The sequence below is a fragment of the Salvia hispanica genome, chromosome 2 (assembly GCF_023119035.1).
Source record: "Salvia hispanica cultivar TCC Black 2014 chromosome 2, UniMelb_Shisp_WGS_1.0, whole genome shotgun sequence".
NCBI classification, from domain to species: Eukaryota; Viridiplantae; Streptophyta; class Magnoliopsida; order Lamiales; family Lamiaceae; genus Salvia; species Salvia hispanica.
In genome coordinates, this window is record NC_062966.1 from 10,523,175 (window position 1) to 10,550,115 (window position 26,941).

General features: G+C 35.4%; 3 protein-coding genes across 4 annotated transcripts; all 3 read left to right on the forward strand.

Annotated features, from left to right (window-relative positions):
- The first annotated feature begins 3,767 nt into the window (after positions 1-3,767).
- Positions 3,768-6,489, forward strand: LOC125206078 (E3 ubiquitin-protein ligase SINAT5-like). Its single transcript, XM_048105374.1, has 3 exons — positions 3,768-4,169; positions 5,057-5,443; positions 5,988-6,489. Exons 1-3 carry the CDS (start codon positions 3,969-3,971, stop codon positions 6,348-6,350), a joined length of 951 nt encoding a protein of 316 aa, XP_047961331.1. The 5' UTR covers positions 3,768-3,968; the 3' UTR covers positions 6,351-6,489.
- Positions 6,490-9,606: 3,117 nt separating this feature from the next.
- Positions 9,607-12,442, forward strand: LOC125205671 (phosphatidylinositol 4-kinase gamma 4-like). Of its 2 annotated transcripts, XM_048104733.1 has the most exons (3): positions 9,607-10,920; positions 11,017-11,477; positions 11,873-12,442. In XM_048104733.1, exons 1-3 carry the CDS (start codon positions 10,140-10,142, stop codon positions 12,245-12,247), a joined length of 1,617 nt encoding a protein of 538 aa, XP_047960690.1. In that variant the 5' UTR covers positions 9,607-10,139; the 3' UTR covers positions 12,248-12,442. The 2 variants fall into 2 exon arrangements, with proteins under 2 accessions (XP_047960690.1, XP_047960689.1); XM_048104732.1 differs by having other exon boundaries at positions 9,607-11,477.
- A 5,030-nt stretch (positions 12,443-17,472) lies between these two features.
- LOC125206258 (F-box protein VBF-like) lies at positions 17,473-21,947 on the forward strand. The gene is made up of 4 exons (XM_048105538.1): positions 17,473-17,608; positions 20,706-21,040; positions 21,128-21,243; positions 21,311-21,947. The coding sequence occupies exons 1-4, from the start codon at positions 17,473-17,475 to the stop codon at positions 21,771-21,773; spliced, it is 1,050 nt and encodes a 349-aa protein (XP_047961495.1). The 3' UTR covers positions 21,774-21,947.
- Positions 21,948-26,941: the final 4,994 nt, after the last annotated feature.

Below are 26,941 nucleotides of genomic sequence, written 5' to 3' on the forward strand. Positions count from 1 at the left end.
CATTCAACTGATTTTGATTGGAAAGCATTGAAGGGAATATAGGAAAATGTCAATCGTTGAAGACAAATATACTCACTGCCAAATGTCATGATATAATTGTAGCTATTGAATGCTACTACTATTTGTTTGTGAATTAAAAACCAAAATTTTCAATGGTAAAACCCGGGGCTCCCCTCAATTTCACTTTATTTGTGCATTGAGGAGAGAGATAGAATAGTGCATAATCATAGGGCACTTAACTTAAAGGGCATAACGAATAATGGAAATCTTGACGGGAGGAGCAAGGGATTGATGTCGAACCAATCAAAGTAGCCAAAGATGCTTCAAAAATATCTGCATCACACTAGCTTTTTACTCTTGCTTTTGAAATTAGTATTGCTTTTAAATTGTACACCCTTTTTCTGGAAATAAATTTCCAAGCAAAAATTATTTGGAGAATACATTGATATAGTACTTGGCAAGCCTAAAGTATTAGGATAAACTTATAGTACTAAGTTTTGAGTACTTGCACAAAAAAAATAATTATCAGACTATTATGAACAGGAAAAAAGTTGAGAGAAATTTATTTCCATGTAGACAGACATTTTTATTAAGATGCTAGTCTTAGTAGTTCACAAGATGAAGACTGCATTTATAAGCTCCCCAATCCCAAAACACTGCTAAATTTTGTCCATTTTGTTCTCCAACAAGAAGAAAGATAACTTAGAAAACGCTTATCTATGAGGAAATATTTTGAATTTTTTTAGATGTCTCCTAACCTTGAGTAAACTCAATTCGTGTTATAATAATTGGCCCAAGAATTCTTAGCTGGTTGGATGTAAAAATTATTCATCCACCAGCTATATAGGGAGTACCAAGCGAGTTGGGTGTTATGGTTAGAAACTAAACTTATTTTCCGGTTAATGTATTTGTAGCAAATAAGCCAGCCAAGTAATACAGAGGCTCATAAAAAAGTAGTTTCCCTCCGCCTTGCATTAGGAGGCTCTTATTCTCATTTTGGTTCATTTACAATAAGAGAGTCATTTCAATTATGTTCAACTAACTCATCTCATTACTCGCATTTCATTATAAAATGAACACTATATAAATGAGATTCACACCATTTTTAATTCATATTTATTTATATTTCTTAAAATTCGTGCAGCGAATGAGACTCATAATCACTAAAAGCAACTCCAAGGGGAGAAGGTAAATGAAAAGGGTATATCATGTTTATACCTTGTCAAAAAGTACAATATACCTTTCTAAAAATCAATCAACTCCAATATGGTAGTTATATTAGTTTACCTCTCCCTTTGCGGATGTTAGATATTATTATACCCCCTCGGTTTAGTATCAATATTTTGGTAATGGATGATACTAGAAACAGAGAAAAAAAATCATTCAAATATAGTACTCCACTAAATAGAGAGTAAGGTCTAATTCATTAGAGAAAAAATTAATATAATAAAATTAGTTGTTATTGAATAATTGGAAATGGCAAAAATATGACTCTTGATTATGGACTAAGGAAGTAGTCCATATAATAGTGTTCAATAATATTTGTGAAAGATTAAGATGACTTTCATTTCTAATAGTATGACATTTGATGAAGTATAAAAAGTTTATTGAGTGAACTACAAGAATAGTCTCTGGATATTGCATTTATCTCGTCAGACAATTCCGAACTTTAAAAATATCCCCAGACAATCCTGGACCAAGCGTTTATCTCAAAATTGGTCATTTATCACTGTTTCGTACCGAAACTATCCTTTTAGGGGTTTGGGCATTTTTGGAAGTTCAAAAAATTCACTTTTTCAGTTGTCAACACATTTCATGATTGTGCAGGTTGTCTCATTATATTAATATCTCTCTCATTCTCTCTCTCACCTTCTCTCCTCCATCTCTCTTCTCTTCCATTCTTCTTCCTCCCCTTTCTTCCTTCTGCAAAAGTCGAAACATCTCGACTCAAGAAAGAAATCAAAATGTCTTCGCTGTCTGTTACAAAAACAAGTGATGGAGGAGGTGAGACTGGTTGTAGGTGGCTCTGATTTGAGTACGAAAATTGTTTGTGCCGGCAAAGAGCGATTCTCAAAATCATTGTCGACCCAATAAATGAATCTAATGGAATGTTGTATTTCGTTTGCGAGAAAAAGGGCAAGATTGGAGGCTGCAAGTATTTTCGGTGGTGTCATCCCAAGTGTGTGGATTTTGAAGGCTGCAATTACTTGGTTGAGCATGGTGGGCGTGAAGACGAAGTTGGAAGACAAGATAAAGTTGATTCTGAATTATCTCCAAATCGTGTTGAAGGTGGAAGTAAAGTTAAAGATTGTATTTTGGTGTTATTTGTTGGGTTTTCATTGTTTGTTTCGTTTGTAGCCATTTTGGTGAGTTTGATGAAGTAGTATTTTGGAGCTAGTAAAATGAGAAGAAGAATGAAAATATTTTAGATAAAGTAATGTATAAAATTTAACAAAAAATTAATTAAGAAATAGAAAATCGATGTGACTGCAAAATGCGGTATGCAGGACGCATTTTCAGCCGCCAGAAGTGGCAGCAGCCTAGACTGCGGCTGACATAGTTGCATCCGAAATTTTCCGTAAGAGCACAACACCCATATTCATGCTCTTCCGCAAGAGCATGCTCAAAGGTCCCACATTTCTATTATTCAATTTAAATAAAAATATTTTCACAATTTAAATACATTAAAAATACCCGAACTACTATTACAAATTACAAAAAAAAATTACATAATTAAAATCCTAAAATTTAAAAATTACTCCCTCCGTCCCACATAATTTTACCCTGTATTCCATTTTAATCCGTCCCACATAAAAACCCATTTCACTTTTACCATTTTTGGTAGTGGACCCCATATTCCACTAACTCATTCCTACTCACATTTTATTATAAAACCAATACTTTAAAAGTAGGACCCACATCACACTAACTTTTTCAACTCACTTTATATTACATTTCTTAAAACCCGTGTCAAGTCAAACTGTGTAAAATTATGTGGGACGGAGGGAGTACATACTTAAAATCCTAAAAATTGAGGTTGAGAGAGTTGTTGGATGTAGTGTGATTTTTTGTGTTAAAATGGAGGTATTTATAGATAAAAGTGTGAATTTTGGGATCAAAATAATGAAAAAAGTAAATTAAAAGTATGGAAAAAATGGATATATTTTACTGAAAAGTGAAAAAAATTTATTTTTTTTATTAAATTTGCAATTTTTCGTATTTTCTTTAAATTTTAAAAAAATGATAAACCAACGACCAATCAGAGCATGCCACGTCGGCTGCTCGTGCTCTTGTCGTTGGCACGGCAGTGCTCTTAGCTAAGAGCAGGGTCGTGCCGTCGGCAAGAGCACAGCAGCGAGCAGGGTACCTGCGGCGCCGACGACACGGCGCCTGCTCTTAGCTAAGAGCACCGATGTACATGCTCTAAGGAAACAAAATGCGACAACTCTAGCAACAAAATGCAGCCCTATTATGTATGCTCTAAAAATAAGTGAATTGCTATATTATTTCCTTATCCATCTTTTAATTTGCAAATCAATAGTGAAGCACAGTGTAGTTGGTAAGACGCTTCTCCTCTAACCGATAAATCGAGGTTCGAATCATCACGGGTAGACGAGGAACCATGATCTCTTAAAAAAAATTGTAACTCAATATTGTTTGTAATTTTTCCCGGCCAAGAGTGGATTATGGAGTGGATTAGAATAAGTTGCAGGTGATCCAAGTTGAGATCTCACACACACACACTCTTGAAACAAAAGCTAAAACAAATTAAAAAAGTCAAGAGAAAGCTCATCAACAAAAGCACGGCTCCTGTTGCCATTCCACGATCATATTAAAATCTCGAAAAACAACTCTCAGAAATCCCCAAATACAAAATTTTTTCCCGATAATTCCTCGCACTTTCACCCCCAACTTCCTCAAATGATCAGCCGTTTGATCTGAGCAAACAAGTAAACAATTTTTCCAGAATGGAATCCAGCATTGAATGCGTAACTGATGGGTTGATGGATGAAGACGAGATCTCTTCTCAGTTTTCGTCTTCGAAGCCATCTCACACTAATATCAACACCAATAATCTGAATGGGATGGTTATCAATCCCGCTACGAGTGTTCACGAGCTTCTTGAATGCCCTGTTTGCACCAATTCTATGTACCCTCCAATTCATCAGGTTTTTTTTCTCTCTTCCATTCGTCTTCTTTTGAACATTCAAGATATTTTAGGGAAATGGGTTTCTAGATGCCATCGCGATGAGTTTATATGCTCCAAGGTTGAACCTTTCTTCTTGTTTTATTCTCATAATTTACTTTTTTGTGGGATCGTGTTGATTGCTACTTTAGGTTGGGAATTTTTGGAAATTACCTGCAATTTTGGAAATTAATGGAATCTGATCCCGATGGCTTTGATTTGGGATGAATTTTGAATAGTTGGTTTTTAGGGATCACCAAAATTTTCCTCTTTCTTATTTTAGGGTTCGCCGATTTGGTTGAATTCCGGCAAACATATGAAATTCATTTCTCATATTTCAAAAAAGCTTGGCATTTGGATGAACTTTTTGTCTACCTTGATCATGTTAGGGAAGATAAGAAAAAGAATAGCTTTAAACCCTTGGAAATTTATCCTAACTTGGGGTTTATACTGGTCTGCCAAAATCTGTTAGTTTCCCTTTCTGCATAGTTATGGAGATTTGTGATTTGGAGATAGAAAACAAAAACAGATTTGAGCAAAAATTATCACCTCACAGGATTTGTGTACCACCTCACTTGAGAGGCATTTTAATAAATTACTATAAATTTCATCTGCTGTAGTAGAACGTCAGCAGGAGACATACACTGATGAAATTTGAGCATATTGATGTTTATTGGATAAGCATTTGATCTTCAAGCTACTGATATGAAATATGTAGATATGAATTTCCTTGATTGTTTGGGCCTTTGCAGCCCCCTTTCTGATAGATTGCCTTCAAACGAAATTAATCTGGCTGGTATAGGTATGCTCACTTTTATACAGATTATGCTTATTTGTTTGTTTGTCCTAATGTAAACTCGTTTTCTGCAGTGTCACAACGGTCATACCATTTGTTCGACATGTAAAGTAAGGGTCCATAATAAATGTCCGACTTGTAGGCACGAGCTTGGTGATATAAGATGTTTAGCACTAGAAAAAGTTGCTGAATCACTTGAACTTCCTTGCAAGTATTCCACCCTTGGATGCCCTGAGATCTTTCCTTATTATAGTAAGTTGAAACACGAAGCTGCCTGTAATTTTAGGCCTTACACCTGTCCCTATGCTGGATCAGAGTGCTCCGTGGGTGGGGATATTCCATACCTAGTTGCTCACTTACGAGATGATCACAAAGTGGATATGCATTCTGGATGCACATTCAATCATCGCTATGTTAAATCAAATCCCCGGGATGTAGAGAATGCTACATGGATGCTGACTGTGAGTATTTTTCCACTAATGATTGTTCCTCAAGAATTAATCTTGTTTCTGTAAATGATTCTTTGAGCTTGGTTACTGTGCAGATTACAATTCTTGTCTTAGCTTAAATCAAGTACTTATCAAGAAAGTTGTGATTGATGAACATTTTCTAGCACTTGGATCCATCTAAATTTCACCCTTCACCAGTAAAATTCTGAGAAATCTTGTCTAGACTCCAGAGCACAATTCTTGTCTTAGCTTTTACAAAATCTTATTAAGAAACTTGTCTTCAGAGGATGATAATGAGCTTTTCTGCAATCTAGAACGAATAAATCTTTGTGGAACATCGAAATCCATTTGAATTGCATCCTTCAACCCTAGAATTCTAGGAATCTTGTGCAGAGTAGCTTATACAGAGAACTTATCAAGAAACTTGCATTCGAAGGATGCTAGTGAACTCATCTATGATAACATCTAAGTGGAACTTACAATCCATCAAAATCACACCCTTCACCAGTAAAATCTTAGAAATGCTGATGAAGACCTTGTTTGTTTTCGTATGCAGGTATTCCATTGTTTTGGCCAGTATTTTTGCCTACATTTCGAAGCTTTCCAACTGGGTATGGCTCCTGTGTACATGGCCTTTCTTCGGTTCATGGGAGACGAGATGGATGCCCGGAACTACAGCTACAGTTTGGAGGTTGGGGGAAATGGTCGGAAGCTTATCTGGGAGGGCACCCCTCGGAGCATCAGAGATAGTCATCGGAAGGTCAGGGACAGCCATGACGGCCTTATCATACAACGGAATATGGCGCTCTTTTTCTCAGGAGGAGACAGGAAAGAGCTTAAGCTTCGTGTAACAGGACGAATATGGAAGGAACAACAGAACCCAGATGGTGGAGCTTGCATACCCAATTTCTGCAGCTAAGTGCTGCTTCATTTGTTTTTCTTTTGGGTTGTTTTCTTCCCTTCCAGAAAGATGTAACTTCAAATCTGAAAATGTGTTGCTATACCACAACTGTATGTTATGACAATTTCTTGAAATTTGTGTTGCAGTTTGCACTAAATGTTGGTTATCTCATAAGCCCATATGGAGTATTATTTTGTTGTTGTAAGAAACAGTTTCATCTCAGGCAGCTCGTGTGTTGTGTGATACTCAGCAAATTATGAAATATACACAAAAATATACTCCTTAGAAAATAAGGCATCAAATTCATGAACATTGAAATAAATAGTTGAAATTTGCAAAGCCAGTTTCATTTCCAAGTAAGTCAAGAATTGGGGTGCTATTATTATGTGGCTTGTCTTTATTTGGGCAATTAGGGGGCTGTTCACTGTTGGCAATGAGAGTAGAGGTGCATACACAGCGTTGGAGAAGGAGATGCTGCGGAGGAAGAGAAGATGGTGAAAGGTAGTGTGAAAGTAATGCAGGTGCAGGTTAACCCTAAAGGTGTGTTGTTCAAGAGGCCTCAACTTGATAATGGACAACTTATTAAGGAAAAGGGGTTGACTAATCAACTGGAAATATGGGGAAATGAATTTCAGGTGAAAATTGAAGAAATCAGGGCAATGACAAGGCATGCCCGTGACTCGAGAGGAGAAAACATGTCTGTCACTGACACAGACACAGACGATGATATTGAACTGTTCATTAGTGTAGCTTCAGATGAGGAATGTGAGACAGATCTCCATTACATCATCCCTAAAAGCTTGAGACCTGAAGTGAGCAATGAAAAAGAGGTTTCAGCATTCTCAGACTTGTACATTCTGATGGTTCAGGAAATACAAAATTTTTTGCCAAAAAAACTGAGCATCATAAAATCTGCCAAGGAAGCAAGGGAGTCCCTTTCGAGAGGTGAACCAAAAAGATGATGTTGGAAACAATGAATGCACTGATAGTTCTAGTTTGGTACGTATTCACAGCATCTGGTAACACAAGCCCGGCAATGGATTTAACTGAAAAATCCAGTGACCCTATCTCTATAAGTGGACTAGATGACTTTTCATATCCGTTTGAAGATTACAGCATGGATAGTGAAACTTGACAAGGAGATGTGGATAGCCTAAATCATTCATAAACATCCAGAATATCCTCAGGTTATGATGTTTGTATCTCTAAAAAAGTTTCTGGAGTATCCGTACACAAAAAGAAACAGATATTTGGACTCGCCAGACTTGTAATACCACAAGTGATGCATCATCCTTAATGGGCGACATACGGAATTCTAAATCTACTTAGGTTGACGAAGCTGGCCAACTCCAGACAGAAAAAGTGCCTACTCAGCTCACGAACGGCTTAGGGAGATTGAATTCATCAAAGAGACCTATTTCACCGTGTGGATGAAGCAGATAAACTCACCTTTTTAATGGCCTAGACAGGAAAGTCAAACAAGAGAACAAAAAGCTGCTAAAGTTGCATGAATATCTTCATTCAAGCATAGAGAACCTTGATTATGGAGCAGGTAAATGACAAGTCTTACATATGCCTTCTTTTAGATATGAAACATATCAATTCAAATCTACATATATACTATATGATATGGCTAATGGCTTAGTTTGTTCTTTTATCCAGTATGGATTCAAGAATATATTTGATTATCCATGTAAATTTGAGAAATGCTAATTGCTAGCTTTAGATGGTCATGAGCATTGGTGGGAGAGAATTGTCTCTTTTGCATTGGTCTTATTTGACCTGCCAAACATGTTTTTAGTATTTCAACAAGTATCTCAACATGCATTCCTTTTGTACCATATTCTTTATATATGTCTTTGACCCCTTAAGTTTATTTGTTATCCTCTCTTTCTTTCTTCTTCTTTTCAATTTTGTTATTATTCCTGCTTTATTTTCTTTTATAAAGTTTGAGCTGTGTATTTATCCTTTTTGGCGTGGATTTGATGTTACTATTTAGTAAGAGCCTTAACTTGTTTTAAGAAGCTGTTTTAGAGAGCAAGCAATGTTGATTTGTTTTGGTGATATGATCTGAGTTGAGCCTATTTGATAACTGATAAGGCATCCAATTTTTTCAATTTCATTATGTTAAACCAATCACGTAGTACTCCTCTTCTTTGGATATAGTAGTAGTGTTTAAAGCAATTTTAAATTTGATTTTTATCATTGTTTGAACTTGGACATCAGACAACTTATCTTGTATGGTTGTTAGGAGAGATGTTTGGGTATTGCTGTTTTTCTTGTGGAACTCTATAATATATGCGGGTATCTTTCCCTGTAGTCATGTTACAACAACTTGGAATATTTTTATAGTCTTGAAAATGTTTAATCTTAGAATTCATCGACTAGAAACAAATTAGACCAAAAAATTGCCAACAGCATTTCTTATGTCAAATATTATAGGCATAAGAAATGGAAATGCTTTTGTTGTTGCCAGACCGCCCAAGGTAATCCATAAGCTTCATCTGTTTCTCTTTGACCAGATTGTGCTATTGTCTGGAAATTTTGGAAAATATATACTCCATTGTGTTATGTTTTTTATCTATAGTATTTTGCAACATTCAACATCTCAATTATACGAAACTTATGAAGGCTATCAAAACATTAAGATGTCAATGATTTCAATAGAGTTTGAAAATGTTAGTTGCATAATACTAGTTCTGATTCAATGTTTTTGTACAGTACAAAATCAAGTAAATATCTCAAAACGTTGGAATAAATCAAGTTAATACATCAAAATGATGGACCGATTTCGAGAGAACCAATACATTTGCATAATAGTACTACACATCTTAGACCTTAATTGCCACGTGGATCGATTTCAAGTGAACCAATCAAATTCGCAACCTCTAATATATATGTTTGAACTTTTTTTAAAATATTAGTGAAATCTTGATATTTTTGTAAAAGCTTTAAGCGTAAAGACTGTAATTTTTATACCTCTAAGTTTAAGTAAAACAAATTAAAAGCCTTTCTCATATAATGTCAGGCCGGAGTGTGTGAGGGCCGTCAAGGCAACATACTCACATTTTTTCTTCAACGAATTAAAAGCCTTTGATTTAACGTTTCAAAATTTATGAAAAAGTGAATGCTAATTTCCACGTGTACCAATCAGCAACACTGAACACGTACAATCACTCCAATTTTTGGTGATAGAAAAAAAAATGAATAACGGCGTTAAAATGGTTGATCATTTACCGTGAAAGTGGAAATTCAACGCCCAGCTAAAACCGCGTTTGCTTTCTTCTTCTCCAACCAAACACACTCACAACATACCAAAAAAAGGGAAGAAGAAAATTCTCAATTCTCCCTTGCACCTATTCTCCATTCAATCCCCGCGAAGCCCGTTGTTCTCACTCTAATTTCTTGCCGATTTAATCATTCTCCTCTTCCGAGGGCGCCGGTTACTTCGGCCCTTGCTCTTCGGTAAGAAACCCTTTTTCCCGCTGGAAATTTATTCGGTAATAGCAGAGGCGCTGTTTTGATTCGATTCCTGAAGCTTCGTTTGTGAAAGTTTAGCTTTTCTAGTATTCTTCGATTTCTCATGTTTTGATTGAATGGCCAATCACGAATCCTGTTAGGGTTTGTGTGGTGTTTCTGTGAATTCCGGGTAGTTTTAGGTTACTGCATTTGGGTATAGATTGTGGTGTAAAGGTGAAAGCCTTGTATATAATGAATTGTTAGATATTTGGTTCTTTAGGATTTGGTAGTGTAGTTTCTTGTAGGGGTTTGGGGATTCTGAGGTGAGGTTTAGAAAAACACAGGAAAATGTCTTCTGCGGGATTGGTTTCGATTGTCCCGGTCCGTGAGGATAGTATGACATTTTTACCTCCTCTATCGCCTGAACATAGTCAAGAGTCGATTTTGCTGTTTGTGGCTATGCCGGGTTCCAAGGTCCCAATGCGGGTTTTGGAATCCGATTCAATTGAATCTGTGATGGTCCGAATCCAGAGCTGTAAAGGGATTATACGTAGGAACCAAAAGTTGGTCTGTGGTGGTAGGGAACTGGCTCGAAGCAAATCCCTCGTGCGGGACTACGGTTTGAGTGATGGGAATGTTCTGCATTTGGTCCTTCGCCTCAAGGACCTTCAGGTTATTAAAGTGAGAACATGTTGTGGGAAAGAGTTCGAGTTTCAGGTGGAAAGGAGCCGGGATGTTGGTTATGTCAAGCGTCAGATTGCAAAAAGAAAATCGGAGCTCATTGAGGATCATGAGGTGTTGCTGAATGGCAAGCCGATTGAGGATCAGAGGTTGATAAATGATCTCTCTAAGGATAATACAGATGCTGTGATACATTTGTTTGTTAGGAAATCTGCTAAAATTAGGGGCTCACCAGTTGGGAAGAACTTCGAGCTGTCAATTGTTGCACCACAGCCGAAAGATGTAAGAGAATGTGATGTAGAAAGGGAACATAAGCCTTATGATTATGTGCCAAGGAAGGCCCCTGAAAGAGAAACTGTATTGGAGCCTGTAATTATAAACCCAAAGACCGAATTGCCTCTGGAGATTAGCAATATGATTAATGCTACTAGGGAAGGACTGGACCAGGGTAATTATCCAATTAGGTCTTTGGAGGGCACAGGAGGTGCATATTTTATGCTTGATTCGTCAGGAACTAAATATCTGTCTGTTTTTAAGCCAACAGATGAGGAGCCTTTGGCTGAGAATAACCCTCGAGGGCTACCCTTATCGGAGGATGGAGAAGGTTTGAAGAAGGGAACAAGAGTTGGCGAGGGTGCAGTGAGGGAGTGCGCTGTCTTTTTACTGGATCATCCAAAGAGCGGTAACCGTTCTTTCTCTGGTGATGTTAGGGGCTTCGCTGGTGTTCCTCCTACTGTTTATGTGAAATGCCTACATGAAGGTTTTAATCATCCTGGTGGTGTTTCTGTCAAGACTGGTTCATTGCAAATGTTCATGGAGAACAATGGAAGTTGTGAAGACATGGGGCCAGGTGCCTTCCCCGTCGAGGAAGTTCACAAGATTGCTGTGTTGGATATGAGGATGGCGAATGCAGATAGACATGCAGGAAATATATTAGTAAGTAAAAGTGAAGATGGTCGAACTGTGCTCATCCCTATTGATCATGGATATTGCTTGCCATATAGTGTAAGTCTCATGACTCTCATCTACCTTCGTATATCATTTTTTATATAGTATCCATAGATTCATGTAAACCTCGTTTTTTTAATCTTTCATGATACATGTTGTACAAGTGTATATTGTGCCTTTGACAACGTCCAATCTTATGTTAAAATGTCATATTTTTGTGTTTCATGCTTTGAATTGAGTTAGGCTCTTGTGGCATAAACTCAAATGGTACACAGAGCAAACATCGTAACCTCACTGCATCTGTATGCAAGGATCATGCCAGAAATAAGACACGTTATTACCTATACAGATTTTTCATTTCATCATGATATGTTGATAAATACAAAATTAATTTGCTTGTCATCCATTCCTTACAATCGCACATTCTGATCTCTTTACTTCCATCACTGTAGTTTGAAGATTGCACGTTCGACTGGCTTTACTGGCCTCAAGCTCGCCAGCCTTTTGGCACCGACACCCTCGAATATATAAGGGCAATGGATGCAGAGATGGACATTGCCTTACTCAAGTTCCATGGGTGGGAGCTACCAAATGATTGTGCTCGTGTATTACGCATCTCGACTATGCTTCTGAAGAAAGGCTCTGAGAAAGGGCTCACCCCATTCGTCATAGGCAACTTGATGTGCAGAGAAACAGTGAGGAAGATATCTGTCATCGAAGAGATAGTGGAAGAAGCTCTTGACTCTGTCCTCCCTGGCTCAAGTGAAGGTGCTTTCCTCGACTGTGTTTCGAGCATCATGGATCGTCGTCTTGAGGAGTACATATAACCTCGTCCACTAGGAAAGTTTGGTATATAAGTGGGATGGATATGTCCATTGGTCTTGGTACATATGCACATTATGTTGGTTGTGAATGTTTTCCTTAAAATTCTCAGCTCAGGGGATAATCTCCACCTGATTATCAACTTCTCCATTAGTCATCATGCACTGGATAACGACATAACGTTTTAATGGCTTTGGTAATTTGGGGATTTCTTTTTAGTTGAAAAATTACTTGTTTCATTTGCCCATGAAGCATATTATGAATTCATGAATAAGAATCTACTCCCTCCGTTCCATAGTAATAGAGTCATTGTGCTATTTTGGTACGTTCCATAGTAATAGAGTCATTTCCCTTTTTAGTAAAAGTCAACACATTTTTCCACACATACTTTACTCTCTCTTACTTTTTTCTCTCTTCATCTCTCTATCTTTTTCATTTTTCACTTTATTCTCCCTTTACTTAACTTACCTAACACAATTTTTCTTAATCTCCGTGCCAAAATGAAACACCTCCATTACTATGAAACGGAGGGAGTATTTCTTTAGCACTAATATGCTTTGCGTTTCTAGTTGCCTGTAGGTCGGGCAGACATTTCAACTGAACTTATTTGTTGATTTTTTATAAGTTAAAAATTTAACAATACATATTTCAGACAAGAAAATGAAAAGTTAATTGAGACACTTTCTCGGAGTTTCTCGATATGGGTACACAAATGGGGAAAACAATTTAGGGATAATTTGTCTAAAAATTATAAAATTATATTGTTAATGTTGCAACCAATATACTAGTATACTTAATGTAAATTACTACTTCTGTCCCACAATAATTAATTATCACTCTTTTCTATTTTGGTTCATCCCATAATATATAATTGTTACACTTCATTTTACCATGAATGGTAAGTAGGTCGCATATTCCACTAACTCACTTCACTCACATTTCATTATAAACAATATAAAAAAGTGGGTCTCACATTCCACTAATTTTTTCAACTAACTTTTCTTTACATTTCTTAAAACTCGTGCCTACAATAAGAGTGACAATTATTGTGGGACGGAAGGAGTATAATTTAACAAATACTAAATGTATTTGATCTAGTATGATACAATATTGTTTCACTACCTAAAACATGATGTTGCGTTGGTTAATATTCGATAGAGCCATATCAATTATTACTATTTACTTTTGGCTATACTAGATCTACTCTATATACTTACATGTATTTTTGGTACTAGTAAGTTTGTGCATCGATGAGCTTCAGAACTCTTAGCACTATATGAATAAAGAAATAATTATTATAAGTTGAACTAGCAGCAGATTTGATTAATTAATAGACATATAATATCTTAAGTATGATAATTAAAATAAATTAAAAAGGAGTCTGAAATTGGTAATCTTGAATTGGAAGCTATGTCAATATTAATCCCGATAGTGACATTGAACTAAAATTTCTTAAAATTGACTTTAACTGAATCGAGAAATCTGTAAGTTTTTGGGATGAGGTCTATGCAAATCTCCTTGTATCCCTAACCAAACACATTTGTACTCTATAAATAGTGGAAAGAAAATCAACTCACTTGACATTCAAGTTCTATGTGATATTTCCCCTTTATAAGACATGAGTACTAATTTTGTCCATTCAATATTTATACATTGAGGAAAGGTGATTGGATAAAAGATTCGAGGCTTTAATCTTAGTTAGTTAGTTAGTTACAACACCTTTATGGAAAGGAGAGGAAACAACCAAGAAAGAAAAAAGAAGCATGATTAAGCTCTTTTTTCCAGTCCTCCAAAGAGAAAAGCTGTGTAGACAGAAGCCATGCCCCATTGGAAAATGTAGGAAAAAGAATCATTATGCATGTTCACACATACACGTTTGTATACCAAACACTTTTTTGCCAATACTACACACGAAAGTGCTATTGTAAGTCTGGGAATTGGGTTGAATTAAATTATTGAATTCGATCTCCAAAAAGTTTAAGTTAACCTTCAGTATTTTGATATCAAATTATACCACAACTGTTAAAAAATTAAAGAAAGTATATATCGCTGTTGGGGGGATGCTGACTATCTAAATGTAGAACATTAAAAAATTGAGGTTTCATATTCGTTCAATATTGTTGGCGGAACCCAAAGTATCTCCTAGATAAGTCATGTCTATTTAATCACATGAAATTAATTTTTTGTTTAGGTGAATTAACATTTAATGTAAGATTTAACGCCTTATTCTAATCAAGGTGTTAAGCTAAAATTGAAATAAATATGCAATGCAAAAATCGTGAATTTAATCAATGTAAAATAAATATTTAATACGACTAAAAGAAATAATAAATCTTATTTTCATAAAAAAATAATTTAGAAGAAAAATTCTTTTAAGATTGATAAAATTTTAATTTTAACAGACGATGTCTTAATTTGATAGAAAAAAAAGATAACATAACGATTCTTAATAGTGAGTAGTAACTTTTAATTACTAGATCTATGACAAATTTTGAGCCTATAATCATACATTCTACTATCTTTGTCTACAAAAAATAATTTTATTTTCTTTTATTTTGAATTTTCTTTGAAGTATGTCCCACATTTGTGTTTGAGAATGGAATACAACTTATAGTGTTGACACAATGTCACACAGTTATCAAAACTAACATACATCAATTTCCCCTCAATTTTCCATCCATATTTCAATGCTTGGAAACTTGCAGTTGCCGACATTCACATGGCATAACAAATGTGGATTTTAATTTCTAACAGATTTAACATGATAAGAGTAATATCAAGGGAGAGTGTTAATTATGATGGCGCCATTACCGATTTCTATCAAAGTCGAATTTATCTTTCTTTATTCATCTCTCTCGTAAGTCGTACCTTCCTATTATTTATATCGCAACTACTTCTAAAAAAGACCAACAGTGAAAAATATCCATAACTCCTAACCGTTAATTGTGATATGAATCTGTGAGAATCAAAACTCTGACTTTACCACTAATTATTATAAACAAAATAAATAAAAAATATAGTAGAAATTCTCAAGTATACAATATATGATCAAAACCAAGTAAAACTACCCTCTAAAATCATGTAAAATCCAAGTGAATCAACTCCCCCAAACTTAAACAATTGCTAGTCCTCGAGCAATGAAGAAAAAGAACTAGAAGAAACTTGGATTCAAAAGAGTTTTAGACATCATTATCGTCTCAATTAATACGGAATAAAGGAGCATATCACAATACAAATTCCATCAAGTTAAGCCGTCGAATGCACTTTTACTACTAACTCGTATATCACCTTAGATTCATGCTTCACTCGGAATGTATATATGTGTGTATATTCACCTCACTCAAAGTGTATAAGATATCAAGTAACACTCAAATCAATCAAAAATGCATGGTTTACCATAGGCTTGCTCAATGTCTAACCTCTCCTCTACTTCGTGTGACAATAAATCTAGAGTCCGAAAGGTCTTTTGTTTAGGTTATAATGTAGGCTCTTTGGTAGGTAGGGTAATATTTGGCTAAAGTGGCTAAATTCCCAATAAGATAAAATCCCAAGAAATTACAACAATCAACTTTTAACTTCAACCATTTGCCAAAACACTTTTCCACAATAACTAGACTTTGTCTAATTTCTTCCCAACTTCCAAAGACCTCAAATTATTCTCTATATACAATATTTTTTCTTTTTTTTTTCTTTCTCTTTTTTTTTTCTCTTCATTTTTTTTCTCTTCTTCTTCTTCTTTTTTTTTTTTTCTAAGTACAACCAACTTTCAACTTGATAAGCTAAACACGACCAATTTCTTTCAACAACTAAACTCTCCACATTCTTCTTTTCATAGCTCAACAATTCTAGAGTCTAGGATTCCCAACCCCTTTGATTAGCTTGACAAAAGAAAAGGCAATAGGCTCAAACTTGGCTATCAAGGGTATTATTATATAATAAGGTTAGTGTTTAGGTAAAAATGAGGCTAACAACAATAGCCTAACATCTTCCCCTATCTTTAAGGTCACTATGTAGACTCAAGAAGACAAGGAGCAAGTTCTAGAAACACATACATCAATTGATGATAAATCACACATGAAAGAATTAAAAGCTCAAGTCTCACTGGGCAAATAGCATGAATCAAGGCAAACAAGCAATTCATTACTTATGCATCCTATTACTCAAACTCTCAAGTCAATGGTCAAGTGATAGCTCAAAGTGGAAGGTTCTTTTATCATAGACGACTAGTCTTCACCCAAATTACTACCAAGTTTTTCAATTCAATTTCAAATTTTTTTTTTCAATAAATCCCAACCAATCAAAGCAAAAATTCATGGAGTTCTAACAAAAATAATTCTATCCTAAAAAAAAATAAAGCAACAAAAAGCAATAAGATATTTGGATTTTCTATCAATTTTGGAAGCATATGATCTACCCAATTTTTCTTCCCAAAGATTTTCAAAGCCCCTCACAAATTTTGGTTTCCACTTTGGGTGAATTTGCCTTTTTTTTTTCTTCTCCTTCCTTTGGATTTGACTTTCTTTTTAGAAATTGATCCACCCGTGAACCAAAAAAACCCTCTTGGATGAAAAAACGGGGCTAGCTTGTGTCTTTGGACCTCTAAAAACCGCGACTCCTCTTCATAACAAGTTCCTCATCTTCCGACTCTTCTAGCATTATAGATAGACAAAATTTTCGTTTTTTGCCCCACGAAAGTGAGCTCTCCCTGTATATCTTCAATTTTCCCCCTTTTAGAATGAGGGCCCAGGAAAGGGCATTCATTCTTTCCATATCCAACACTACAAAATCGACGGAAATATGAATCCCTTCCTAGAACATCCTCAAAAATTCCTTTAGGGTAGGGGGCCAAAACATTTGCCATCGGAGTGTGATTGTAGTCGGGAGTTCGATCTTATCTTTTTTAAAAAAGATAATGGCACTTTTTTGCTCGCCCCCAAATCACACTCCTTTGTCGCGTTTTAATAAAGCGAGATATTGGGAAAATCCCGGGGTCTTTGCTTGGCGGGGACCGAAATTTTCGCACTACAATTTTGAAAATGTTCACAACCATAAACAATCCATTCTTCTTCTTAGAGAAACTCTTTTGGGAAATTTGATCGAGGGATTTTTGCGAGCTTCCAAAATGGTATATTAATGTGCACCTTCTAAAAAAATCGAAATTTGGGGGAAATTCTTTTTCAAAAATTTTTTCTTCCCCCAAAAATGGGGAAGGGGCCCCTTTTTCATAGGAATGGGGGAGAGGGCTTTCGCATTGCTTTTTGCGAATGTCCACCTTATTCTTTCCCGGAATTTTCCCCTCGCTCTTCTTAGTTTTTTCTTCCTCCCCTTTGGCATGGGAAACCTTTTTGCTTTACCACCTCTCAAGTGTAGGCCCGGGTCCGGATTTTTTTTTTGGCTGGGGAATTGGGCCGGGATGTTGGGCTCCCCCCTTAGAGATGACCTTTTTCGTTGTCTGCTCTTCATTTTACATTAAGCTTTGCCGTCATTCTCAACTTTTCCAACCTTTGGTTCTCCATATACTTGTCGTTTTTCTCCATTTCTTGGGAGTCGAATCAGTCGCCAAGATATCTTTTAGAAATTTGCCCCCGCCTTCCATTAGCTCCGGGTCCGGGGGGGTTTGGAGTTTTGGGATTCCCCTTGAAAGATTGGGGTGCACCTTTTCCATAGTGGTTATAGTTACCCCCCCCTTGTTGGGCGATAGTTGTTAAATTCCTATTATTTCCCCCCGGGGCCATAGTTACATTTTCAACTCCTCCCCCGGTTGTCCCCGGTTCCTCTCCATGATTCCCAATGGTTAAAAAATCTAGGCTAGAAGCTTGTCTATCCTCTTCTTCTACAAAATTTTCCCCGAGCGGTTTCTTTTATTATTCCTCCCATCAATAGCTCTCTCTCAAACACTTGGGATCATTTTTCCCCAAAAGTTCTCCCGGCCCAATTCGTTCACGCTTTCCTCCGAGTCATCCCCCATAAAAAAATTATGACGGGTGGGGCTTAGACCATGTTTGGGGGATCTTTGGGTGCTTGAATCAGCCCTCTTCCGGTTGTTTATGGGCTTATCTTAAATTTAAATTTTCTTGCCTCCCTTTTGAACTTAGGGGGAAATTTCTCCAAAAAAAAGTCTACCATGGCATCCATTTTAAAGATCCCACCCCATCCCTTTTGTCCCAAACCAGCACTTCTCAAAGGGAAAAAGGGAATCTTGCCATTTGTTCATTCTCCCCATTAAGCTTACCTTTCGTCCAATAAACTTGGGAAAATGCTTGTTGGATTTTTTTCCTTCCCGAAAACTTTCAGCCATATTTAGCAATCCGGGAGAAAATGATTGGCATCGATCCCTCGTTTCCCGGTGGGTCTCCACCCCCCGCGTAATATTTTGGGGGACCATGGTTTGTTGTTCCTTTTTCTTTGAGGTTTTACCACTCCAAAATTGTATGGAGTTGTTGGGCATCGGACGGATGTGGTACTTGTTCTCTTCGGGCCGCCATTGTTTTGGGGGGCAGGCTTCTCCTTAAAAAAAGGCGCCTTTGGGGTTTCGGCGCCCCGGTTGGGTGCTTATTTGGGGTCGAAAAATCAAAGGGTTTCCCCCTTGGCGGGAGCTCAACCGAAAAAAAAAAAACAAAAATGAGAATAACTCAAAAGAAAAGAAAAAAAAAGCAAATAAAATCTAAATTAGTAATCTTTAAATTTTTTTCACGTATTAGGTATAGTAACACTAAATTGTCCCCCCAGGGGCAAAAAATTATCCTTATTTTTTTAAAAATATACCAGTGTATGGGGTAATTAGAAATAGTAAAAGGTTTATCCCGGAACAATGAGTGTAAACCAATTTCCCAAATTCAAAGAAATATTCAAAAACATTGTTTGAACAAGAATAAAACTAAAAGTAGAAACTCCTAGAATTGGATTGGGCGGATTGGAGGTCTCGTCTTCAATCTTGCGATGAATACTTGTCCTCTGCTCGTTCTTCTCTTCTTCCTAGGTGAAAAAGTAGTATTTTTGGGGTTGAAGGCGTGTAAGTTGTGTTTGGAGGCGTTTCCTAGGCATATATATACCTAGGGTTGACTTTGGGCCCGAAATAAGCTGTCCGACGAAGCTGGCGAGTCGCCAGGTTGGGTGTGCGTCGAAGCTGGCGAGTCGCCAGCTGCTTACGGCGTTTTTTTCGTGGAATGCTGGCGGGTCGCTAGGTTCGTTTGCATGCGAACCTGGCGGGTCGCCAGCTATGTCACTGCACTGTGCAGTCTTGGTAAAACGGCCATAACTTCTTCTACCGAACTCCGATTGAGACGTTTAAGATATCCACGCGAAGCTCTTTCGAAGACGAAGAGAATGGTATGCATTACATGCGAATCGGACTTCAAAATCTCCAGATAAGCTGTCTCGAACATTGAGCAGCTGCACATCCACATATTTTGTACATTTTTCTACACATTCTTCACAAAATGGTCAAAATACCAACATAATAGAGAAGTAGCTATAACCATGTCTCAAAGTACACAATATATGATCAAAACCAAGTAAAACTACCCTCTAAAATCATGTAAAATCCAAGTGAATCAGGAACCAAACTTGGGTTGCATTGCATATTCTCATACGCGGTATTGACACCCGGCCATAAGCCATAAGCCATAAGGCAAACAAAACAATGAATGGTTGAAATAAAAGCTAGTCAAAATCTTGAAAGGTACTTGCTTGTGATTCGTGAATATGTGCGAACGTTTGATGGACCATGAATGTGGGTGGGGTCAAATAAGACGTGCTAACATTCTCATAACAAGTTAAAGATTATACTATCTGTTTAATACTTTAATCTAAAAAGAAAAGTTAATTGAAGTGAATTCCATCTACACTACTTTCAAAGTTGTTCCATGGACTTAATTCATGTCACCACATAAATTTCACATTCAAAACGCGGATTATTCTTAAAAGTTAAAACACAAGAAGGGAGTGGTTATTTAATTCTATCAACTTTATTAAACCCTACCAAATTACTCCACATGCATATGTATACATAGCTAATCAAACAAATACTAGTAACTAATATAAGGGCTAATTCATTACATATGATTAGCTTCCAGTCCCAATTAACTGATGCCTAATTAAATCGACTATTTCCTAATCATCATTTATTAATTAAATAATAAAATAAAGGAAGGAGGCCGGCCTAAAGAGACAAACTCGATCACGTGGAAAACCAGAAGTATTCTTCATTGCATCTATGACATAGTACTATTATTCTAGGATCATGATTCTAGAATTTATCTTCGTGATTTGTCTACTTTTCTTGTTGATATTATCATAACATAAGTAAGATTGGAAATATCGTTCATTATTCAACTTTCAAATTGTCAAAATAATGCGATAATTAATAGGTGTGTCTATATATGATGCAAGTAGACCATGAGCCCTTTTGACTAAGGCACATAGTTTATCAACTAGCTAGACATAACCGTGGACCTTGAAAAGTCTTGCATTTAACTCTATATATAAATACTCCATACAGTAGTACTATTAATTACACAGCTCAAAGCATTTGGTTAGATATTGAAATGGCATGCTTATGGAGGCAGCTGCCGGAAGACTGCGTTTCGAGGATTTTATCCGGCACATCTCCGGCAGATGTATGCAGAATTCTTACCGTCTCCAAGGAATTCCGACATCCCGCTGAATCCAACCTTGTATGGAACCAATTCTTGCCTTCCGATATCCATACCATTCTTCCATCACCAATCAACTTCTCATCCACCAAAAACCTCTTTTTCCTCCTCTCTCAATCCATCCTTGTCGATGATGGCAAAAAGGTAATCATACTTAGACCCCCTTTTCCATCACCATTCAAAGAAATACTACTCTACTAACATACATATCATACCATGATCATGGTGTAGGCCTTTGCATTAGAGATATCAACAGGGAGAAAATCATACATTCTTTCTGCAGCAGACCTTTCCATTTTCCACAGCAACAACAACAACTGGACCTGGAAATCCATTCCAGAATCAAGGTATTTTTTAGTACTATCTCTTTTGTTACAAACTTACATATTTAGAAATGAATGTATGTATGTACAGATTTGATAAGGTGGGGGAGGTGAAAGAGGCAGAGAGGCTCGAAATAGAGGGCAAGATAAGAAGCGAAGCACTGTCTCCCGAAACCAACTATGGCGCATACCTATTATTCAAAATCAGCGAGGATGCATACGGCCTCAACTCCATACCATGTGAAACCTTCATAGCTTCCGGGGACCGCCTGCTGGCCACCAACACCGCCACTTTAGATGATACCATCAACCGCCCCCTGCACGCCCTCTTCTACGGGAACAGGCTGCACAAGATGAAGGAGAGGGTAGGGCTCAACACCGCCCCAGCCGCCCCTTCTAAGAGACAAGATGGCTGGCTCGAAATCCACATCGGAGACTTCTTTATAGGTGCCGCTGACACCGGCAACATAACCATGGCTGTCACGGAGATTAAGGGTCATCAGCTTAAGGGAGGACTCATTGTTGAAGGAATCCATGTCAGGCCAAACACCTAGTTGAGCACTTTTTTTTTCTTTTTAAAAAAAAAAAAAAAAATTCATTCATTTATAGATGCACGTGTTGTTGTAAGAAGTTTGTATTAAAACTGAATCAATCGACATATAGATTTAATTTTCTATTGACTGTTATCACTTGATTGGCATGAATAAATAAGTCCCTTGTCCCTTTCAGATTTTATTAAGGGAGACGCCGTTCACTTTTATTTTCTCAAGTCTATTGAATAATGGACTCTTATTTTGTATCTTTGACATTCAACATTTGGTTATCAATCAAATCTATACAAGGGCTAATCAACACTAGAGACAAGAGAAAGAATAAATCCTTAGGTAGGCCACAACCCTATCTCTCTCACATTAATTTGTACTACTATTCACTATTTTAATTTTAAATAATCATAAAATTAAATTTCATAACATTAATGTAAATAACAAAATTACTTCACTAAAATTCATAAAAAATACAAGCTACAATTAAATATTCAATGAGGTCGTCTTGAAGGTGATCATGGATTTGTTCTTCATGCATAGAAGCATGTTGAGATGCAAACTCTCATAAATCTTGAGGCGCACCTTGAATTGAGGGCTCGTTTATGACAGTTGATTGCCCTGCTCGTCCTACCACTGAGTGACGTTGTCGGAGATTATCGATTAGAATCCTCTCGTGCATATCCACCAACCTCTGGGCGTCGTGGACAAGTTGAATTTCTCTAAGTGTCTTGAAAAGCCACAATGATCCCACGACAAAAATTTAGTCAAGCACTATTGGCATGTTGTTTAACAAACATAGAGGTGCTCGTCGAAAATATGAACAATGGTGCCATATTGAGTTGCCTAATCACCACCGTGCATTTCTGCAGCATTGATAGACTATCTCGTCCAAATCTGTTGGCCATTGCAGGAAATACACGTCACGACCAGCCAGGGTATCTGCTATACACAAAAAAAATAACACTTGTCGCATTCGGAACCGCCTCCTGAACATTAAAAAAACCTGTCTTTGAATATTTGATCAATCCAATGGGGCTTTGCAACAAAATAAACTTGGAATAGCTAGAGAACAACTTTCTCAGTGTCTCCATTAATTTAGGCTCTCGATGCCTCCATGTACATTTCAAATATGACATCGTCATCCGGGATCAAATTCATTTTTGTAGAGAGATGATTTTTGTTAGAGACTATAGATGAAATGAAGAAAAATATGATTGTATTTAGAGTTTTGAATTTGAAATAGAAAAGGTAAACATTGACCCCTACCCACCCCGGCGACATGCCCTTGCCACTCGTCCCTATTGTTGCATCCCCCCCCCCCCCAAAAAAAACAATCGCCCCCGCCGCTCGCTGAGACGCGGCCTCCATTGTGGATGTTCTTAGATTTTGTAATTCGACACTAAGATATTTAAAATAGAAATATTTTTTATATTTATTTCTTATTCATTTTTACTTCAAGCATATTTTTTTATTGCTATATGCATTCCTTTATAAGTAAATGAATCGTTTTTATTAACTTTCTTATAGTGTGATGCTTCATCTTATTCAATTAATAAATCTATACTTCTTCAACGTTAAAATTATTGATGGAAAATACATGGATTTCTTCCAAAATTCTCAAGGGTACATATTGATAATGCACGGAAATCTCCTAAAAAATTTCAACCAAACTTGAGGTAGCTCAATACATATGAAGATATTTGGGACATACACTTATTTATTATTTCGAATTGAAAGGTTAGAGTATCATCGAAACATTTTTAAAAACTGAGTCTAAATTGCAGCAAGGTCAAATAAAAAGGATTAGTTAGCATTTAACTCAACAACTAACAAACACATACACATGTATGTAGGTGAGGAATGAGGTGTAAAGCAACGGGAAACCAAAATACTCAACAAACAAACATTAATTTAGCTCTCCCTAAAAAGGAGACGCTCATTCACGATTTGTCTTTTGTCCATCTCTTATTCTTTGTTTTTTTCTTTCACTATTATGGATTCACATTACTGTTTTCATCATCTACTAATTAAAAGAGTATCCGCAACTCTCCATATTTTAACTCTCTCTTCCATTCAATATCCACTATTAATTTTCTATTCATATTACATTAATTTATTTATTATAAAACTTAATTATATAAAAGTTTGACTTAATTAAAATATAAAATTCATTAAAAACAAAATATTCACATGCAAATCAATTTTTAAAAAATTTTAAAACAAAAGAGTAAGTATGAGCTCGCCCGTGGCTCGTCCCGCCAGGACGAGACTTGCGGGTGCCCTAAGGAGTTAATCTTTGTTCTTCATTACTTGTCATTAGTTTTCTTTTCAGTACGTCCGTCAATACTTGTTATACTTACTTTTTTACTAATTTGAATAATACATGTCACATTGTACTAATTCATTAAACTCATATTTTATTATAAAATTAATATTAAAAAATAGAATTATTTCCTACTAACTTTTTCCACTCACTTTCCTTTACATTTTTTAAAATCTGAGCAAGATTAACTTGTGACAATTAATAATGGACAGATAAAAGTAGTATTTACTATTAAGCCTTCCATGTTTGTATGCCAAATTTAGAAAAAAAATAGCGATATAAATACGTCCAATTTAATGGCTTAATGTGTGCATCCAAGCACCGGCGGATCTAGGGGGCAAAAGGGGGTGGTTGCCCCCTCCCGGTCGTTCGGAGAGCCTAAATTTTCTCTTCAATCAAGTCGAAAATAGCATATCCGCCCCCTCCGTGGAGTGTAGAAATCTATTTATTTTCAATAAATGTCATATAAAATGTAGTAGCCCAATAATTTTGTTGTTGGATTTTTAACTAAGAGGTCAAGGATTCAACCCTCAACAAGAATATATGTTTTCCTTTCTTTACTTTTTTTATTTTATCAATTCATATTTCTTGTTATTAGCAAAATAATACCTTTAAATGCTTTATGAAATTTAAACTTTTACTAATTTGTATTATGTTGCTATATTTGTTCTTTAGTTAAAATCATTTTTAATATTGTGTTAAAGGTTTTTTTTCCTAAAGTACTTATAATTTGTGATCAATGCATCTTATTCTCCATGTAACAAAATAAACATTTTATATATTTTTGAAATCTAAATATTTATCATTCTACTTATCACTTTTGTATATAATATTTACATTTATATCACTTTTGTATATAATATTTACAATGGTTTTGAATATTTATATAATAATTACAATAATTTTATATTTTAAAATGAATATTACATATTTGCAAGCTAAAACATGTTTATATTTTATTAACGAAATTAGTGCTACTTAAATATTAATATAATATTATTTATTTTATTATTAAAAATTATATTAAATTTAATATTTAATATTTAAATATTAAATTTATAAATATTTAAAATATTAAATTTCGCCCCGGCAATTTCCGGTGTCTGAATCCGCCACTGCATCTAAGTAATTTCCGTTAAACAAGAACACATCCTAGTAGTACTACTAAGTAGAAGTAGTCGTATTATAGATAATAAATTAATTTTCCTGTCTATATCTAATAATTCAATATGAAATCAAGGCTGTGTGCATAATTTGATTGGTGGTGACAGCTGGGTAGGGCCCAAAAGTCAAAAAATAAAATGTTTTACTTTTAGGATTCGGTCTACCTGCTAATTACAAAATTCACTATGTTGAACCACCTCAACTATATTTGTAGGGACATTTCCGTAATACACATTTTTTAAATTATTAAACTTCCTCCCAATTTGCTCAAACCTTATACTCTCTTCTTCATTTAAATTTTGTTAAATTTTGACCGGACACGAATTTTAAAAATTATAAAAAAAAAAATTTGAAAAAATTAGTGGAGAGTGAGTCCTATTTTTATAATAAATGTGAGTTGGAATGAGTTAGTGAAATATGAAGTCTATTATCAAAAATAGTAAAAAGTGAAATGTGACAAATTTTATGGGACAAACGAAAATGAAAAAAATATGACAAAGTTTAAGGGACGGAGGAGTAATAATGAATTACAGTACATGATATGTATGAGATTATATTTTTTTTGGACGGTTTAACATATTATGATTTGGGAATGTGATCAAATGAAAACTCTAAATATTGCATAAACTCAAAACTATGATTTAGACCATTGAAAAATGTCAACATATCACAAAAAAGCATCAAAAGTAAAATGTCAACAGAATTTCAATGGTAGTCAATGATTGATGTTGTGTTGATATTGTGTTGATACTTGTGTTGACATTAAAATCTTGAAATTTTACGTGCTGTGTTGATATTGTATTGAAACAATGTTGAAGTTGTGTTGAAGAATTTTGAATTTATACAATATATAAATTTATATTTTATCGCTGCCCATTTAATTTTAACCTAAATAGTTAATACTAGACTCTTCACTCTAGTCAACATCATCAAAATATAATCATGTGATGACTAAAAATTTACATTTGAGATAGATCTTAATCAATAAGATCGTTTAGCATATTAATATTGTTTTGAAAAATAAAAGATTATAGAAAAAAGCATCATGACTAATCAAGAAAATTCCCAATGAATGATCAATGATCAATACTTGACTTATAAATACGTACTACATCGGTACATACTTAGAAATTCGGTACTTAAATAATAAGTATGCAACGTTTTATAGTAGTAAAATACTCCTTTTATTTCCGTTATGAAATAATTAGAGTTTACCTTCTCTTTTTATCTGAACTCATAATGATATCTTATTTATGAGTGAATAAAAACCTCTAATGTGTTTGCAAATAAATTAACTTTCCTTGATTTAAGTAGCACAATAGATCATCCCAAGGCCCAAACACGAACAATGAATTATCAGGCATAAAAGTTTAGGCATATGTATATAGTAACAAAATCAAAATCTCTATACAAAATCTGCTATTTTAGTAAATTATTGAAATTTCCTAAGTAGGAGTATTATTTGTTCAATTCGTTGCAAATTTTGGCTGGATTACCAGTTTGAATGTTTGATCGTAATTAAGTTACTCAAATATTTGCACATAAATACAATCGATCAATAACATGCACAATTGAAGTGAATTAGCAAATAAATGTGTAATCATGAGAAAAAGGCATAATAATGAGACAATATATATATATATATATATACAGTATTTTTTTATCAATATAAAGTACTATAGTATTTATA